The following is an 18,660-nucleotide window of genomic DNA, read 5'->3' as shown; positions in this document are numbered from 1 at the left end:
ACATGAAAAAAATCATTATTTTTTTATCAGCCGTAAAAGTAACAGCCGTAAAACTGCTACCGTTACATTTTGACAAAAGGGTCATTTATGTGCTGTGGTTGATTACTCTCTCTAGTAAACAATTAATCCGGGAAAGTCAACCCTTCATTTATGTTACTAGTGAACAAGGCTATCCTAATTTTGGCACATCTGGCATTCAGTTACTGTGATGATTTTCCAAGAATCTGAATTAAGAGGTTCGCTATTGTAAGTTAAATTTGGAAATTCTATAACAGAAATTAAAATGAGAACCTACTTTTCTTCCTGTTTACTTCAAGGAGAACATAATCACATCACTGGGTGTTGAGAAAAAAAGTCCTAGCATTACACCAATTTCCCCAGCCAGATTAAGGCGTTAATCCTGCAAGTCTACACTCATAAATATAATCATGACTTTGGGCCTATTCAGGCAAGGATTAATTGAAAAAAAAAAAAGAAGAAGAAGAAAGGTCTTTAACATCACTCTCAAAGGTAATATTGAAGCATAACAAGCAATAATGTGAATTGCAGTACTGAGCGACTTACAGTTTCATTTTAACTTGTCAAAGGACAATTAAAAATGTGCTTATCTGACAAACAATTTCACTCATGAGTTCTTGTTACAAGAAGTCTTAATTCTTAAATTCTTAGCATATCTATTGAATAAAAAAATCAAATGTATGCAAAAACAGCAATCCATTGAATTCTCATACATTAAGACTGTACTTTAAAGTGGGAATTCAGATGCCGAAGAAAATCTTCCTTAGATGTTATAGATGGTGGGAAAACTTCTCGACAGAATTCACATATTCCACACTGATTCAGTTCAGAGTCTGTGTAAGCTTGTGCCAGCAAATCATTGTCTTGAGGCTGCCAAATGAGCTAAAAGAAACAGAAAATGATTATTGCTGTGGTTTACAATGTGGTTTACATTATGCTGTGGTTTATATTTATATTAAAAAATACCTGCCTCTTTAAACTAGGTGTCCTTTACACCTGCCTGGCCAGAGACATTAACTAGAGAGCTCTCATTTAAGAAAAGCAAGAAAGGACTTTGAGTTTTTGAAGTTCTATAACCATACTGTTCTTGCAAACACTTAAAATGTCTTGGTATCTATTAATGATAAATACTGCTATGAGCAAAAGTCTGTAATATCAACTTGATACATATTAAGGCTTTTCTTCAACTTCAGTATTTTATTGCACGAGCCATAGTACGTAATAGCCATTTAACAGAAAGGAGAAAACACATTTTTACCTTAGAATAAAATGTTTCTTCTACAGAGTTAGTATGAATCATATTTTATTTCTATTCTTATTGACACATAACTAGGTTTCAGTTTACGTACAAAATTACTAGAGCAATGTCATATGGCTTAAGTTACTTATTTACTCTGACTGCCTTTTAGTGTAAAAGTGTCTCAAATAATCTGTTTTGGGATTCCTTCTGCCATGACAGCATCAGACTCAATGGGACCATCTGATAGATATCCATGCATTCAGGCAATTCTGTAAACTATGCTAAATTTGGTTGAGTGGCTGTACTGCTCTTGGTCCATGAGCCAGTTAGTTTAAAGCCAGCAAGTCTCTTTCCCTGACACTGGAGTTCGAGGGACTTCAGCCTGACACAAACTTCAAGTCAGAGTGTACACTAATTATTTAGCGTCATACCAACTAGGAATCAAAAAGTCTTCTATCAGATCTCAAAGTTAAAAATGAAGTTTCATTACTTCAGTATTAGCAACACAAGATAAAATACATACGTATGTTACACGGCCAGGACGATTAGGTTTTGAGTAAATTGAAAACTAAATGCATACTGCTGTGACTGCAAAGTAGACAGAATGGCAGCAAGCTGGTATGAGCTCTATGTGGGGATGGAACCTAGGAGCGGAGAGCACCCTACAGTTTTTTGGCTCTGTTTTCTTCTCTCTTGCTTCACTCACACATTGAAAGTCAAGCAAGAATACTTTAGAAAGTAGTTTCTTTAGAAGTTTTAAATTTCTTGCTATCGGTACTTACCCAAGAGCTTTAATTTTCAGCTCTTATTCAAATTTCATCATGCCAAATAGTTAGAATCTATTGTTTATTCCTCCCATGGTAACTCACCTGTTAGTTAGTTACAACTAACCTGGCTTTTATAGCCATTAAACCTTCTTTTTAAACCAGCTAAACTTCTTGGAGTCAATTTCCTGTCCATTCCCTATTTAAACAGTGCCTAGCTTATCAGACAGCAATAGCAGATTTACTGTCTTTCATTATGGTCAGCAATCCATATAATTAAATTGACTAATTAGTAATTAAGTGCAATCACACCACTTTTTTCAACTCAAAGACTCTACTTATTATATGTTGCTGGTGTAAATTGCATATTAAATCTATCTAGACACTGACACACTTAAACATCCCTACAGAAATGTGTTTAGAATTACTTGTTTCTAATATCTTATGATATAAAGCACCATTTGAAAAAAGCTAAAATAGTGTTGCAAAAAACCCACAAAGGAAATAGTAAGATTTCTAATCTTGGAAGCACAACAAGGGGAGGTACTCATCCAGTAACCCCCTGAGGCAGGCACTTAACTTCCATTTCTTTCTTTGAGCGTTAAGCATGTGCTTAATATGCTTTTAAGAATACGGATATATGTAAGCAGATGTTCCATTTAAAAAACATTAATACTCAGATTAAGATCAATAGCCTATTGATTTGCTTTTAAAATCATGAACATTCTTAGAAATATTTTTGGTGGAAACAACCCCCTCAAACTGTGAATACCGATAAACACATGCATCTATATGCAAGTCTCAGTTAAATGTAGTCTGTAAAATCCTAGGTCCACTAATATCCATGTTTATTTTAATCTGCTGCTCTTTTCAGTCACATGTTTTTTTAAAAAGTTACATCCTAAGAAAACAGTACTGAGTTTTCACATTTAGTATCCACATAGAAGGAAAGAGCTAAATTTATTACAGCAACTGAGAGCAGTTCCAAGAACTTACTGTTGCCAAATCTATTGCATTTATGGGGTTTTCCATTTTATAAGTTAACATATGTAGTAAATACTTGAAAGTTTTATCTACACTAGGAAAAAAAAATCAGGTATATAATTCCTCCCTATTGGAGCTTCACCAGTGGCAGGGATGATGGAAGCCGTAAGCAGTGTAACTACCCCTTAGAAAGGTGGTAAAAATGCTAAGAACAAGTTTATGCATAATTTTTGCTAAGGTTAATACAGTCGAAAGGGCATGTACACAAGTAACTTTTAAAAAACATTAGTTATTTTAATCTACATATATATTATCTGTAAATCAAATCTTTAGCACAATTAACAGTCAGAAAAAGCTCTGATGCCGAGTCCAATTAACTTGGTTCAAAAGAGGGTAAAAACCTCTTTTGAAGGCAGCTGAATAAAGGTGATGGATGTTTAAATACATTGATATATACAGATGTATGTTTAATAGATTCTAAAGTAATATTGGCTTGTTCCAAACAAGCTTCTGGATAAGATAATAAAATTTTAATCAATGTCCTGTATATTCTACAGTGCTATTGCAGATATGACTTACAAATACTGAAACAGTTCACCATCGCCTTTCTTTTCTCCAAGTGTTAGCATTATTACATTTTCTGCACAAAGTAGATAATTTACATTTTAAATGATGCCTCCAAATTAATTTTGTTATTTTGCAGAAATACCAATGATCAAACCAAAGGCTTACTGCTATTCAATCGCAATTCTTCTCTACTTTTTAAGCTGCACACTCCCCTATCAATTTATAATCACATACCAGCTGTTTCATTTGCTGTAATGTACAATGCAGGGTGCCATCTATTGAAAAATGAATACACACGCTAACTAGTAAAAGAACAAGCTGGAGAGGGAATACAGAAAAAGAGGATAGTAACAAGCAATGGAGTGAATGCTTCACAGCTCCACAGGAATTCTACCAGTGATAAAATAAATGGTTTAATTTGTTTAACTCAGTCACAACTTTAACTGAGGATCCAATGAAAAATAAAGCACAATAAAAACTGTGATTAGTAAGTTGGTATAGAATTGAGATCTCCTACATTACAAATAGATATTTAAAATACATTTTGAAAAATCAGGCTTGTAGTTTAAAATACAATGATGAAGAACAGCAAACTTTCCATGCTTTAAACTTTTCATCCAAAACTGGTTTGCAATAGAAAATTAAACTAGACTGGGTACATTTTAGGAGAATAAAACATCAAAGCTATCATGTCCTACGAACGTTTTCCAAATGCTAGTTTTGCATGTGGCCAAATTGAGAGGTAAAGCTCTTCTGCTGCATGTACCTTGTCATTAGCAAAGAACACAAAACCCCATCAATGTAAATAGCAAAAATATGCCAAATTCATGCTCACAGAATTCCTAAACATCACTATTTACTTATTCTTGAAAAGCTGTCCTATCACAAGGTATTAGAAAAAGCACAGAAACGTAAAAAAAAATCAGTTTATAAAGGTCCACAATAGTTTTGCCAGCAATTTCAGTTGAGAGAGGATGTTACACAAAAGCAGCAAAGTATTCAGAGGTGTGATTGTCAGAACCTGCTGAAATGCTTTTCTGCATTACAGCAACTGGGCCTTGCTTTCAGAAGCTCCCATGGACTTCAAGTAGCTACAGCTGAAATTCAAGCCCAAAGTACCTACATAAACCTAAAATAAAGTATTTTAGTGAACTTCCCTCAATTTGAAAAAATACATATGCTTTCCTCCTTGACTGCTTAAACTATGAAGAAAAAATTTTGTGTTTTCTTAGAGGGGAGGAAGAGGGTGCCGTTTATACCTCACATCAAGATAAAAAGTAGGTAATTTTTCCCCAGTAAGTATTTATCTGTTCAGCTTTTTAATTAGTCCATTTGTCATGTTCTCGGCTGTACATTATTAGAACAATTATGTGCCCTATTCAACTGAGATCAAGGGTAGAAAGAAAGCAATCTAGGGGGCAACTTACAATTCATGACAGCTTTGAAATAGATAGAGAAGCAATTAATATCCAAATGAACTGAAATTTGTGCAAGCATATCCAGCGCTTACATCTGCTTAAATTCCTGCCCTTTCACTGGAAAAGTGCCTTGTACGCATACTTCAGTATCAGGAAGAAGAACTGACAAGAGATATTGTCTTAAAAAAAGACTGATGAGATACCTCATAGAACATATTCATCTTGTCTCAAAGATCTTTGCAAAATGGTTGGCTGAATCATTACCATTTTTTGAAATGTACAGTATTTATAGAGAGATACCTGATGAGGACCTCTGACGGTTGTCCCAGCAGCTTCTAAAGAAAAAATTACTTCAGGTACACCCTGGTTTGTGTGCTTAGGTACAAATGTGAAACCAGTATCTGTTGTTTTTAAACATGTTTTGTCACAGGTATTTTCTACGGGCATGTTTGCATGATTTGGGGGGTTTGTTTTGTCAACAGTGGTTAAGCTTTGTAAAGCTGAGGTCATGAGATCAACTCCATGAGCTTCAAATGAGTTAGGTTCCAATTTACTGAGGTTAACAGCACGGTCTCTGTGCTCCAGGTTAAAATGATGATCTTGAAGCATGTTTTCAGCTACACCAGTACAAGGAACTGTTGGTTTTTCCCGAGTGCTCTGCAAGAAAGCAGAGTCATTGTCTGTAGGTGGAAACTTGACATTAAATTTAGAAAGTGATTCTACAGAGTTGTTGTCCTCATCTTGGCCCACTCCTCTTGGTGTGATAGATGTGATGCATGATGCACCTCTATTTATATCCTTTATAACCCGAGGCTTAAAAAGCTCTTCTGCTTGTTCATCAGTTTTATCAGTACACTGTATCGGCATGGAAAACTGTATTTCTGTGAAGAAAGAATGAAGAAAACATTAAATACTCCACTGAAGTATAGTTATTAAGGGTGTGGTATTGGGGTATTTTTCCCGAGAGGTTTTTGATCTTCCTTCTTGGCTTTTTAACCTTTATTTTTTCTCTTTGAAATCAGTTTGAGGTGTAGTTCTCTTTCACAAACATTAGCTCTGACACAAAAACTATCAGAACAGAAATAAAAGGAAATAATTCTGTTCTAATAATTCTATTTCTCTTTGATTTATGGCTATAAACATTTTCATTTTATTGAAAATTATGTTGTCCCATACTCTTAACACATACTTGCATATATTTACTGAAGTGTTCTGGCAGAAATAGAAGCTGGAACCAAACCCATTTCACATGGTGCCAAGAACACGCTAGGTGCCATGAGCACGATTTTAGAAGGTATTCAGGTACCAAACTCCCATTAGTTTCCAAATTAGAAAAATATTTAAACTGAGCAACTATTCAGAAGTGGGACCATATTTGCCCTTTCTTTTGAGAATTCCCCCTTCATTTCTGGCACTTTATCAACAAAAATGGTAATAATATACATGGTTACTCCTAATCAGGTGAGAGAATAACTTCAGTACACATTTGTTGTACAGCAGCCTTCTGACATCACTCAGATATTGTAGTAATGTGGGCCACAGAAATAACAGAAATCAAGCAGATTAAATCTATATCACGTATAGCTTTTCACACAGTTGAGTTAGGCACTTATTTAAGGACAACAAATCCATTCTGAAGTTGCCAAGCACTCATCCCCCCAAATTCCCACCCCCAAATAATAAAGTTCAGTAGTGTACACTCAGAATACAACTATACAGTTTAGACACAGCAATTTGAGGCCACAAGCTACACATTAGCACTTCATGTAACAAAACTTCACTAACGGTATAACCTAAATTAGAAGCAAGTGCTGAAATCAGCATCTTTTGCTTCAACTGTGTAAGTTTGACAGGTGTTTTTTGAAATCACTTAAGAGTCTGATCCTAGCAGGGAATACCCACAGTAGCTTATATTATATTAAAGGTAAGCATCAGCAGAACCGCACATTCAGGATCTCTTCCAGTTGCAACAAAAATCAAGCCTTTCTTTCGTTTCCAGGAAGTGTTGGATTAAGCTCTGGTCCCATGTAACAAGACAGTATTCAAAAGTCTGCACAAGGAAGTCTAGAAAATAAGTCCTCTGACTCTCCTCAGTCCGGCAGTTTTCCTCTAACAGATATGGGGCTAGAGACATTCATAACAGACATCTTTTGAACTGACAGCTAAATTAAAAGCAAGCAAGTGCTGTCATTCACACAGTATGATGGGATATCACATGTAGTAAGTGCCTGCCTCTCACTCCAAGGGACAAAACAATTACAAGAGCCATTGATGTGATGACTGTCTTTTATAGCATGTGATTTGGAGCATTCGTCATAGAATGCCAAAACTGGCGGTGTGTTTTCTTGGTGAAATACTGAGCACCATGTGAACAGACTTGAAAAAGGCAGATGGTAAACAGTGGAAGTACTTCTATGTATGTGTAATTTACAGTATTTTCAAATATAAAGCAAAGCTTTCAAACAGTTGAATCACAATAAGAGCTTAAGTATGATATTACCAGTTTCAGGTTCTGGCTTTATCTTAAATTTACTCAGTTGGTCTGTTTGTTCTCTGGCTAGCATACGTATTCGATGACACTCTTCTTTCATGTCCTGGAAAATAGTCTCCAGATTCTCCCTGAAAGATCAAAATTGTAAACTGAAGAGTCAACCAATTCAGCTTGTTGTGACCTTTGATGTAGTCACACCCACAAACCAGAGAAAAACAAGAGTGTAAGCTACTTTTCTTGGATACCTTGTTCCTCAACATATGTATACATATTTTTGTTTTCCCCAGTAAAAGCAAGCAGAAAGGGAAAAGAAATGTTGTCAAAGAGCTGTTTAGTTCTATCATACACACATACTTTCGAGTTTAGGGCCTGACCCTGCAAGGACCACTTCCCCCGCTCCCCCCAGATCCAGCCTTTACATTTCTTTCAGTTCCCTCAGGTATTTTGTGGAACAGCTTGTCTTTCACAAGGGTACTGTTTCCATCTCATTCTAGGGAAAATAAGATGCTGCTGCTGCGAACATTAATTGTTTTCCATTGTCTTCTGTGTGCTTCAGACTTTGCAGGAGAAGGAACACACAAGCATTTGTTACTGCTCCTTCCTTCTCTGTCTACCCGACACTTTGGAGAGGGGCTCATGAACTCATTCCTTCTGTGTTTTATAGAATATCACTTGACTTTTCCTTTTATTTTGAGGGATTTTTTTTTTTTCTATCTTTTCCAGAGCATCATATGGACATTTGATACTTAGTTATCTGCACTGAGAATGGTAAAAATAGTTCTTTGTGCTGGTGTGAGTTTTATATGCCCAAAGGCACTACGTTATTCAGTTATTGATGCATCCATAGAATTCCATTGTGAAATTTTGATGAACTTGCTGGGTAATTTCTGTTTCTAAGCACAGTATCATGGATTTTATAAAATGAACTTCAAGGATGAAAAAGTGAAGTTGGTGACAAACTGGATTTGTGTTCTCTTTTGCATCTTTGTATCAAAAGACCCCAAAAGGGATTTTTCTTTAATCCAGTGAATTGTTTTCCTTTTCATTGCTTATTCATATAGCAATCGGGGAGTGTCACGAGCCGTGTTCCTATTTCTGCTGTGCTTCTCTTTTTGAGGACACAAATGTCTATTTGTATCTCATTTGAAAAAAAAAAATCTACAGGAGGAGTTAAAGTTGCTACTGTTAACACTTACATTCTGACCATTTTCAGGTGTTTCGATAAATAAGAAATTAAAGAAGACTCTTAACACCAGTTTTTAATTGGAGCTTTAAAATATACATATGATTAGATGAATCAAGCTCAATTTGCTAGACATTTGTGATACTATAATCTTACTAGCGTAAGATTACCAGTAATCTTACCAGTCACATACCTCTTTCCAAGAAAACAGTAAAGTAAGGGAGCTATTTGAGAGGAGGGAGACAGAAGACAGGTAAAGGGTTTTAATTATTTAGATATAAATCAGTAAAGACAAAAAAAGTCCTTGTCACATCACAGTCTTATTTCCTCTCTTTCTTGTCATAAAGCAGTAGTGAGTCAGACTAAATATCCATGTAGTTTACCTAGCCTATGTCTGAGAGTGGCCAAAAGCAGATGCCTAAGCAAGAGTATAAGAGAGCAAGAATTTGTGATACTTTTCCCTAATAATCTCCTAGCCTCACCTTAGAGGATCTTCTACTTGACCTCAGCAAAATTGTTAAAAGTGGCAGTACTGCCTATCCTGTGAAAAATGCAAACCTAAGACTTTGGTCAATATTTTTCCAACACACTGGCAGAACAGGGAATACTTGCTTAGGGAATATACTGCTTTTAGTCCCTTGGTCATAGCAAGGGCTGGCTGGCTTCAGCTTACAGATAAACCTGGTTTCAAACTCTCTCACTTAGGATGGATCAGGCCAAGAATTACTTCTTCATGCTGACTATCAGACCTCCTCCTGGCAGCGCAGCAGGCTCCTCTGCTGTGCTGCCACCAGTTAATCCATTATGGCTGTACATTCCTGTTCTGAAGAGAGTTAATGCAAGGGAGTTAATGCTTACCCAAAACCCAGCATTAACATCCACTGCAGTTTCCCACAGAGTTTAACCTCCTGCTGAACCAAGCGGCTATTTTTCTTCCTCCCACCTATGATTCCACATAGTTGCTGGCTTGATTACCTTCCCACACCAGCTCTTTGACCTCTGCTGCTCCAAACCCCCCCATCCATTTTTTAAGGTACTATGTAGAAGAGAGGGAAATAGTCTTATTTAATAGCAGAAAAGACAATTAAAAGCAATTTTAATAATGCTGCAAAAGTATTTACCTTTCAGGCAGAGGAGAAATAGCAGAGATCCCTAGAGATAATTCAGGCTTATCTGGAACTTTTTTACTTTTCACCTTGAAGTAAAATATTAAAATATTGATCACAGATTAGCATATTAATTTTGCTCTTCACCTTGATATGAATAAAAATGTTATGGGATCCTTCCCCTAGTCCTTCTGGAAGCTCTCAAAACATTCACAAGATGACAAAAGCAGTTTTTTGCTGTTTGTGTGAATTCCTATTTTTAGTTTAACTTCGCAACTCAGTGTAGCATTCTTCTGCTTATACTCTCTTGAAAGGAAACTGGTTCTAAGAACATTGCTTGACTGTAATTCTGTTTCAATCATGTATAAGGTAAGATTATGTATTGTGTATGAGCTTGTTATTGAGGTATCCAGCTATTTTAGCTCTTAAAAATCAATTTATTCACTGAAATTTTCAATGAACACATCACAAGCTAGTATGTCAAGAGTTCTAGCAGGTTTTTAAGTAAGTTATTAACTTTGACTACCACCTTGTGGTTCACTCTAGTATTACACAGTTTTAAATCTGCCAGGCATTAAGGAAAGTTTTTATCATAACCAGTCATTAAGCTGCACTGCCACTAGATCTAGATTACCAGATGGCCTAGGTAGTTCATATGTGCTCCAAACCAGACACAGAACTTGATCATATGTCTGCCAAACCAGCTGATTACAATGATACTTTGTTTACAACCACAGACCCATAGCCTACACGTTTGTCTTAACTTGCACTAAAGTGCAACTGCAGCTCCTGTAGACACATTTGGGCTGCCTTATACCTAGCAACATGGGTTACAAATGCTTGCCACAGTAAGTTAAGCAATGCTTGGGAAGTCTAATAGCAACAAGTTATGTGCTGCTGTGCTCCTACCCTTACGTAAGTTCACTTCAAGTTAGCTAGCTCAAATATGTTTACATGGTTAGATCCACATCAATGACTGCACTCTAGCTATCCCACAAGGACAGAATAGCACTCTGGATGCTATTGTATAACACAAATAGGTGGCATAAAAGTGAAAAAAAATCAACTCAATCTTGGTGAAAACTTCCAACTGAAAATTCTAAACCAGAAATGCTAATCTGGAGTTTTCCCAAATATTAAAATTTTAACGACATAACAAAATAACACACAAACCAACCAATATGTATTTAATACTTCAGTGTTCCCTATGTGCTTTATATACTTTAATGATTTCCTAGTAATTACATAATGCTGAAAGTTAAAATCAGTTTGTTAGAATAATTAGTATAAACATGCTTGAAAGAAGTAATAATTTACAAATGTTTGTTTTTTTCATTTTATCTTTACTTGGTTGCTTATCTTACCTCCCTCTTATATGTTGGCATCTGTACACCCTTTTGTGCTTCATTTAATTCTTTCAATTTGCTTTTCAGCGTTCTTATTTTATCTTCTTGGTTGGAAATAATAGATAGAAGCTTCCTTTCCTTTAGATTGTTTTTGTCCTCAAGTTGCTTCAACTTCATGCTCTCACTTTCTAACTGTTCCTAAAAAATAATTTTAGAAACACCAGTACAATTAATAGAATTGAGGCTTGTGGAATATCACTATTCAGCAGTCTGGAATAAGCTAAATTATGCTTTTGCAACATAAGTAATGGTCGGTCTTATTTGTTACATTATTAATTTTAAACTGGTAGTAAAGACCTTCTACCACTACATGTAGATGTAACTCATCATAGATGATGACTCAAAACAACTGTATGGTCGGAATTTATGAAAGTCATATTAGTGTTTATAAAAGATAAAGACATTCTCTTGGTTCACTTACTATATAATTTACATTAATATTTTATGTACAATATATTGTATGTACAATATATAAAATAATATTTAATTAATTTCAATAAATCTTAAACAAATTTGAAGAAGGTGATACTCTGCAGCTACCTTAATTTTTGAGCAGACCCAAGAAAAGAATCATAGAATATCTCAAGTTCGAAGGGACCCATAAAGATCATCGAGTCCAACTCCCTGCTCCTCGCAGGACTACCTAAAACTAAACATATGACTAAGAACCTCGTCCAGATGCTCCTTGAACTCTGAGAGGCTTGGTGCTGTGACTGCTTCCCTGGGAAGCCTGTTCCAGTGACCGTGGTACCCTCTTTGTGAAGACCCTTTTCCTAATGTCCAATCTGAACATCGCCTGACGCAGCTTCATTCCATTTCCTCGTGTCCTATTGCTGGTCACCAGAGGGAGGAGAACAGCACCTCCCCCTCCACTGCCTCCCTTGAGGAAGTTGTAGACTGTGATGAGGTCACCCCTCAGCCTTCTCTTCTCCAAGCTGAACAAACCAAGTGACCTCATCCATTCCTCATAAGTCTTGCCCTCGAAGCCTTTCACCATCTTGGTTGCCCTCCTCTGGACACACTCTAATAGTTTGATGTCCTTCTTTATACTTAGGTGTCCAAAACGGCACACAGTACTGGAGGTGGGGCCGCACCAGTGCAGTGCAGAGTGGAACAATCACCTCCCTTGGCTGGCTAGCTAGGCTGTGCTTGATGCACCCCAGGACACGATCGGCCCTTTTGGCTGCTCAGGCACACTGTTGGCTCATACTCAACTTGCCATCAACCCAAACCCCCAGCTCTCTTTCTGCGGGCCTGCTCTCCAGCCTCTCGTTCCACAATTTGTATGTATAACTGGGATTACATTGCAAATATTGCAATGCTATCAAGATTTGTGGAATAAAAAGCAGTGGCTGGCTCCACTTCAACTATCCACCTGGTAATTAATGGAATTTTTATGTTCGTGGGCTTTTTGGTGGGATGAATAATAATATAAAGAGCAATTTTTTTAATATGCACAAAGATAGTCCTTGGACAATTTTCAAGAAACAACCTATGGTTAAAAACTCTGCCTATGAAAACCTTATAGTTGTCAGCTTATGCAATCTATAGAAACATTGATCTTGAACTGTATCAAGTGTCACAAAAAGTGGCCTGAAGCCCTATGTCTGTCTCTGCAAGAGAAGTAAGCCCAAAGGGTTAACTCTGCAAGTAATGTAAGTGAAATGCAGTGAGATAGTCTGTAGACAGGTAGAGCAAGGTGAAGAGGAAAGAAGTAGTGCGTGCTTTTTAAAGAACATTTGTTTTATTTACAAATGGGACCTAAATAGGGCGAGGTTGTGCATTTGGAGATTAGGTAGGTAAGGGGCTACTCTACTAGACAATGACAGCCATGTAGGGATGGGTCCAGAGCCAGTCTACAGAGACACTGGGTGGTTAAGCATGGATGTGTGTATATGCAGCTAACACAACAGTTTAGCCTCAAAAAAGTTACACTAGCTGGATAAAAAACCCACAGAAAAATGGCTTTGAAGGCATTGTTTTTTTTCTTTAGTTTCAACTGTGACTTTGAATAGTAAACCTACGGTAAGAGCTTCAATGCAACTCTGGACTTGGGTGGTATCTCAGGGATTCAGATTAAGCCTCTTCTCCTCAGTGGGTTCAAAACATTGTCTAAAAATGGGATGCTTCTATCCCAGCAAAACTCCTCTCTCACCATCATCTGCATATCCCATTCCTTCAACCTTTGAATACCTTGTCAATACAAGGTATTTCTCCTTTAGGTGTTGCTAACTTCCTTAATCGTAATCCCTTTTCCATGCTTTGCACTTCTGGCAGGTGGTGTGGGGAATATATGTATAGTCCTAGGAGAGATCATGAAACACTTTCTATACTCTTCTACTGTGGAATCATGGTAGATAAGAATGCAGGGAAGCAGATGAAAAAAAAAAAACAAACAGCAAAAGAGAAAAAAAGGAGAAAGATTTTTTTATATAGTACTGGGAAAAAAAAAACCAAACAAGAAGACTGAAGATTTTAGGCTATAGAACCCATGCATCTTCTTCTGTAACTGATGCTACAGCAGCTAGATTTCATTTTCTCAAATGGCAGAAGAACACCAGGAAGAATTATAATACAAAGAAAGTTAAGGAAGTATCTGATGAATGAGAAAAGACAATCATACCTAGTGATGTGAGAAAAAATAACAATTTATGTTAAGAGGAGATGGAGACGCGTAAAAGTATTCTTAACAGATCTGAAAATACTTTGAAGAAAGTTATAGCAGGGACAGATGCTGGATATAATTATATAACTATGTATCTCTTCCATGTTCTTTAAAAGACTACAAAGTCACAGTAGCTATAGTATGGGGAACTGCTTTCTGCCATTCCAGGAATGCAGTTATATTCTATGGTGTGCGTTCACAGACCCCAGGCTACCACAGAGCCATTATTTGGTCACAGGGTTCCCAAACATTCCATGGTCAAATTCTATTTCCTATTCAAAAGGTCAATGGGATGCAGCTTCTCCTGTATTTTCCTTTGAAAATGATTTACTGGAAATCCAAACACCTAGGAAAAAGCTTGTCGAACACAACACTTGCCATTGAAGAACTCCACCTTAAGGACAGTAAAATAACTATTTCACTGAGCCTGTGATACAGCATTGATCTGCACACACATAATTTATCTGTTTGGGACTATTACAGCTCCAAATAACATGTGGGCTTTCAAAAGCTTTCAGGTAACTGGGAGCACTGCAGTAATAGCCAGTAGTTCTCCCATTTCTGCTACATTCTCCTGCAGGAAGTGGGGACAAGATTTAAGCAAGCAATGAGAAAAGCCATGTGGGAACCAATGTGAGAAGAGCCATGCAACATGTTGCAATGAACATATATCAGTACCTACTGATGTAAATCACCATTCTTGTGCACCATCAGGATATCACACCAGGAAAAACACTGGAGAAATGATTACATCTCTTGGGATCTTTCAATAATACAGACCTTCATAGCTTGATGATCTTACAGTTTCTAATACTGACTGAGTTTGGGTGTTTGCAACAATGCGGTAACATTTATAAACTGGCTGAAGTTTATAAAGCTAATGCCATGACAAATAAGTATGTCACATAGGTCATACCTGCTCAGTTAAGTGCTTGGCCACACAACGGATCTTTTAAGCATGCTGGTATTAGCAGCCAGCAAAGAGGTTGCATATGTATTATGAACAGATCAGTATCTTTTCTGTTGGAGAGGCTTTATAGGATCAGAGGATGATTCAAGCTGGAAGGGACCTGAAGGGTTCTCTAGCTCCTAATCAAAGCAGGGTCAGTTATGACAGCTAATCAGTCGGTCTTCAATTCCCCAAGGGTGGAGACTGCACCACCTCTCCAAGCAACCTTTTCCAATGCCTGGCTGTCCTCACAGTGGAAAGTTTTCCCTGTCTTTCAGGGAAAGTTTTCAGTCTGAACCTTTCATGTTTCAACTGCCCATAATGTCTCACCCTCTTGCCATGCACCACCATTAAGAGCCTGGCTCCACCTGCCTGATAACCTCAATGTAGGTATTGGAAAGCTATTAGCTTCCCCTGAATCCGTCTCTTCTCCAGGCTGGAACAAGTCCAGTTTCTGCAGCTTCTTCTCATGGGGTACTCAAGCCCCTGACTGTCTCAGTGGGGCCTCTGCTGAACTCACTCTAGTTTATCAATGTCTTTCCCGTACTGGAGGTCCCCAAACTGGATGTGGTATTCTAGATACAGTCCAATGAATGGTGAATAGAGGGAGATACTCGCTTCCCTGGGTGTGCTAGCTGTGCTCCTGTTAATACAGCCCAGGAAGCTGCTGCCCTTCTTTCCCGCCAGGCCGCACTGCTGGCTCACATTCAGCTTGCTGTCCAACAGGACCCCAGCTCCTTCCCAGCAGAGCTGCTCTACAGCTAGTCAGTCCCCAAACTGTACCGCTGTTTCAGTTTTCCCTGAAGTGTGCTATAATGGCCTGTTTTGGTGGCTTCCTACAATAAACAAACTGTCAGATGGTTTCAAGGAAAAATACTATTCAACTGATGAACTACTGGAAGTGGTCTCAGGGAATATTAACTGTAACTTTTTAACAGTTTAACCACAAACTCTTCTTTATTATTGGGTAGAGATAGCTTAAACAGATGAAGCAATAAGAAAAAAGGCTATTGACACCGGAATTTCTTCTATCAGGTAGCAGGGCCAAACTAATCCTACTGCATACATCATACCAGCAGCAAAGAACAGCTAAATGCGTAAAATTGTCAGCTAGCATAAAATCATGAAGTACAGCTTTCTTTGCTTCAAATATAGGAAACAAAGTGACACTACAGAAGCTGGTATTAACTGGAACACGCAACTCTACAAGACAGCTGCAGTGGCTGCTCTTAGTTACTTAAGTCATTTTAGTGCCATAATTTTGAGCACAAAGATGACTACCATCCATCTGCCATTCCTCTGCTTATGTCCTGCACAAAAAAAGACCTAAACATTTATTACAGGATGAACAGTTTTGTATACCATATGCATCGTTCATTCCTGACACACAGTTTCCTCCCCTTTTCCATGGCACAAGAAATTCTGATCAAGAAATTCCACATGGTGTTTAATACTGAGGTTCTTGACCCAGAAAAATATGAACACGAGCATGTTTTCTTGTCACAGGTATTGACTTCAGCTTCATGTTTTATGGAGTTTACAAGATTCTGATGTCTGACTCCGTACCAAAAATAGCATGCAGAAGAAGCTTTACTTGACATTGTCTAATCTCACTTACTAAGGTTTTCTGTTTGCTGGGCAGTTTTGGCTCTGAAACAGTAACTGGATCCACATTCTTCCTAGTTAATAAAGTTTAGCCAGGCTATACTCAAAACCAGGCAGTAATTTAGGTCCCTCTGGTCTCCTCAAGCAGGGGACTGAAAAAATCTGATAATCTTGTATATAGTTTGGTACTGACCGTCAAGCCAACCTGGTCCACTCACCTCTTTCAGTGAAGATGAATGTAAACAAAAAAGAAAAAAACATTTTATGACACACTGGCAACAGAATTTGACAACACCAGGTAAAATACAAAAGTATGGCCACCTACTAGAAAACACAGAAAAGCTAACCCCTCCCCCATTTTAAACCTCTGAAATTTAAGCTCTAACCATGCACCTATTACAATAAAACCAGAATTTGTATTAACTTTACTGGAGGACAGAATATAGTCCACTGAGAAATCCCATTGGACTTCGCAAAAGATAGTTTCAATAGGTATCGATAAATCCAGGCAGCTCCAGCCATGGGAGAGACTCTGAGTTTCAAGGAAGGACAGGAAGAAACAGCAACATTTTAACTTAAAGACCGTAATCGTAATTTATTATCTAGAACTGTACATTTTGCAAGCCTGAAATTTTTGGCAGAGAAGTAGAATAAAGCAGTTAATGCAGTAGAGGACAATGGCTGTAGACATAATTTATTTGGTTTAGAGCAGCATGTGGATTGAATATGATTAGAAAAATACAGGCTTTCAAATAGAATATTTGAGCTTCCAAATTTCAGTAGCTGAAAAAGCCAATACTTAATTGAATTAGATACAAGACAACTATACTGGGTCAGTGACAGGATGATGGATTTTTGGTCTAACAGATGTCAAAATATGATGTCTAGGGAAGAGTACAAGAAAACAGGAGGCATTCATGATACACCCTTTAATAAATTCTAAATTCCCAGACCTTCTTAGTAATAGTTTCTATGTATTTATTAACTCTCAACAGATTTCTCTTCCATGAAGTTGTCCAATTTTCCTTTGAAGCAGGAAGTTCCACTGGTTGACTACCTTCCTGTGAAGAATCAGCTCTTTTTTTTTTTTTTTTCTTTTTTTAACTTTTACTTCATTTATTCAGAAAGACAGAGAAATGGGAACTCTTAGGTTAACTTGATGTGGTCCTGGTGATTTGCTGCTGTTCATTTTCCCCAAATTGTTCCATACAGTCATTCCATGCAGTTTACCTTTTTATCCATCATACATCAAAAGTTCTACATTTAAAAAGTGCAAAAATTGGCAGCTGCCATAAAAGCGTATAAAGCATTTATCACAACAGAATTAATTTTCCATCATCTTCAACAGGAAGTTGGGGTTATATCGTTCTCCTCCCCTGAGTTTATTCAATAAAATGAGGACTTGTGTACAGAGACTGCTGTGTATCTCCACTCAGAGCCAGCCCATGGACAGCATGGCCAAGACAGCCAGAGCTAAGAGAAGTGTGTGTACTTCTGCTGTGCTGTCTGGACATCTTTGTATCACTCTTGCCAGGTTAGTGGAAGCTTACTAGGCACAACACCAAACGTGAGGGTGCTCCTTGTATAGGAAGGCTGGTGCAAAGATATCCACGTGCCTCTGCAGAAGCCAGCCTTGGTCCAGTCAAACATGTTTTCCTCAAGCTCCATGCTCTCAACACTTAAGAGAGCTACTACATTCCCAATAACAGGAACATAGACTAGCCTGGGTCAGCCTGACTTTGCATGGGTTCAGAACTCTACTGATCCCCTCTGAAAAGGGGGTGGATTTGTATTGTAAAAAGGGGGGGCTTATTTGTATAGCACTGTGCCTGGGTTTAAGCACAGACAGGCTGTATAGTTGATAGTTGATTCTGCATGAAGTTATATCAGAAGTATTTCTGTTCATGGCACAGATGAAACAAAATCCAGATGAACTACCTATTACTGAGAAGTAACTGCAATAATGGACTACACATAAAATGCAGATAAAGACAAATAGCTTACATTCCATGAAGAAAACAGTCCCTGAAATGACTCCAGCTTCTCATGCATTGCCTGTAATCTTCTGTATACATCACATAATTTCTCAGTGTTTTGCCATGAGAAGAGCAGATAACACAGCTTCCTTTCTCCTACTCATTATACAACTAAGTTACTTAAAACTATTGTCCTTGAGCAAGCATTCAGAAACAAGAGTATGAAATATTAGACTTGGCCAGGCCTCCATGTGCAATTGTAAAACATAATTTTTATCCAACTCAAGA

General features: G+C 37.6%; 1 protein-coding gene across 4 annotated transcripts in view; it reads right to left on the bottom strand.

Annotated features, from left to right (window-relative positions):
* Positions 1-552: 552 nt before the first annotated feature.
* The window catches only part of TANK (TRAF family member associated NFKB activator), a 28,242-nt gene continuing 10,134 nt past the window's right edge, over positions 553-18,660 (bottom strand). For all 4 annotated transcript variants that reach the window (XM_075710367.1, XM_075710368.1, XM_075710369.1 and 1 more), the window contains 5 exons: positions 11,136-11,315; positions 9,787-9,860; positions 7,492-7,610; positions 5,292-5,872; positions 553-900 (listed from right to left, as the gene is read on the bottom strand). In XM_075710367.1, coding sequence (XP_075566482.1) covers positions 733-900; positions 5,292-5,872; positions 7,492-7,610; positions 9,787-9,860; positions 11,136-11,315 — 1,122 coding nt within the window. In that variant the 3' untranslated portion in view covers positions 553-732. The remainder of the gene's footprint in view (positions 901-5,291; positions 5,873-7,491; positions 7,611-9,786; positions 9,861-11,135; positions 11,316-18,660) is intronic.

Source organism: Pelecanus crispus, chromosome 5 (genome assembly GCF_030463565.1).
Source record: "Pelecanus crispus isolate bPelCri1 chromosome 5, bPelCri1.pri, whole genome shotgun sequence".
NCBI classification, from domain to species: domain Eukaryota; kingdom Metazoa; phylum Chordata; class Aves; order Pelecaniformes; family Pelecanidae; genus Pelecanus; species Pelecanus crispus.
The sequence above is the reverse complement of the archived record's forward strand: the minus strand, read 5'-3'. Positions and strand labels throughout refer to the sequence as shown.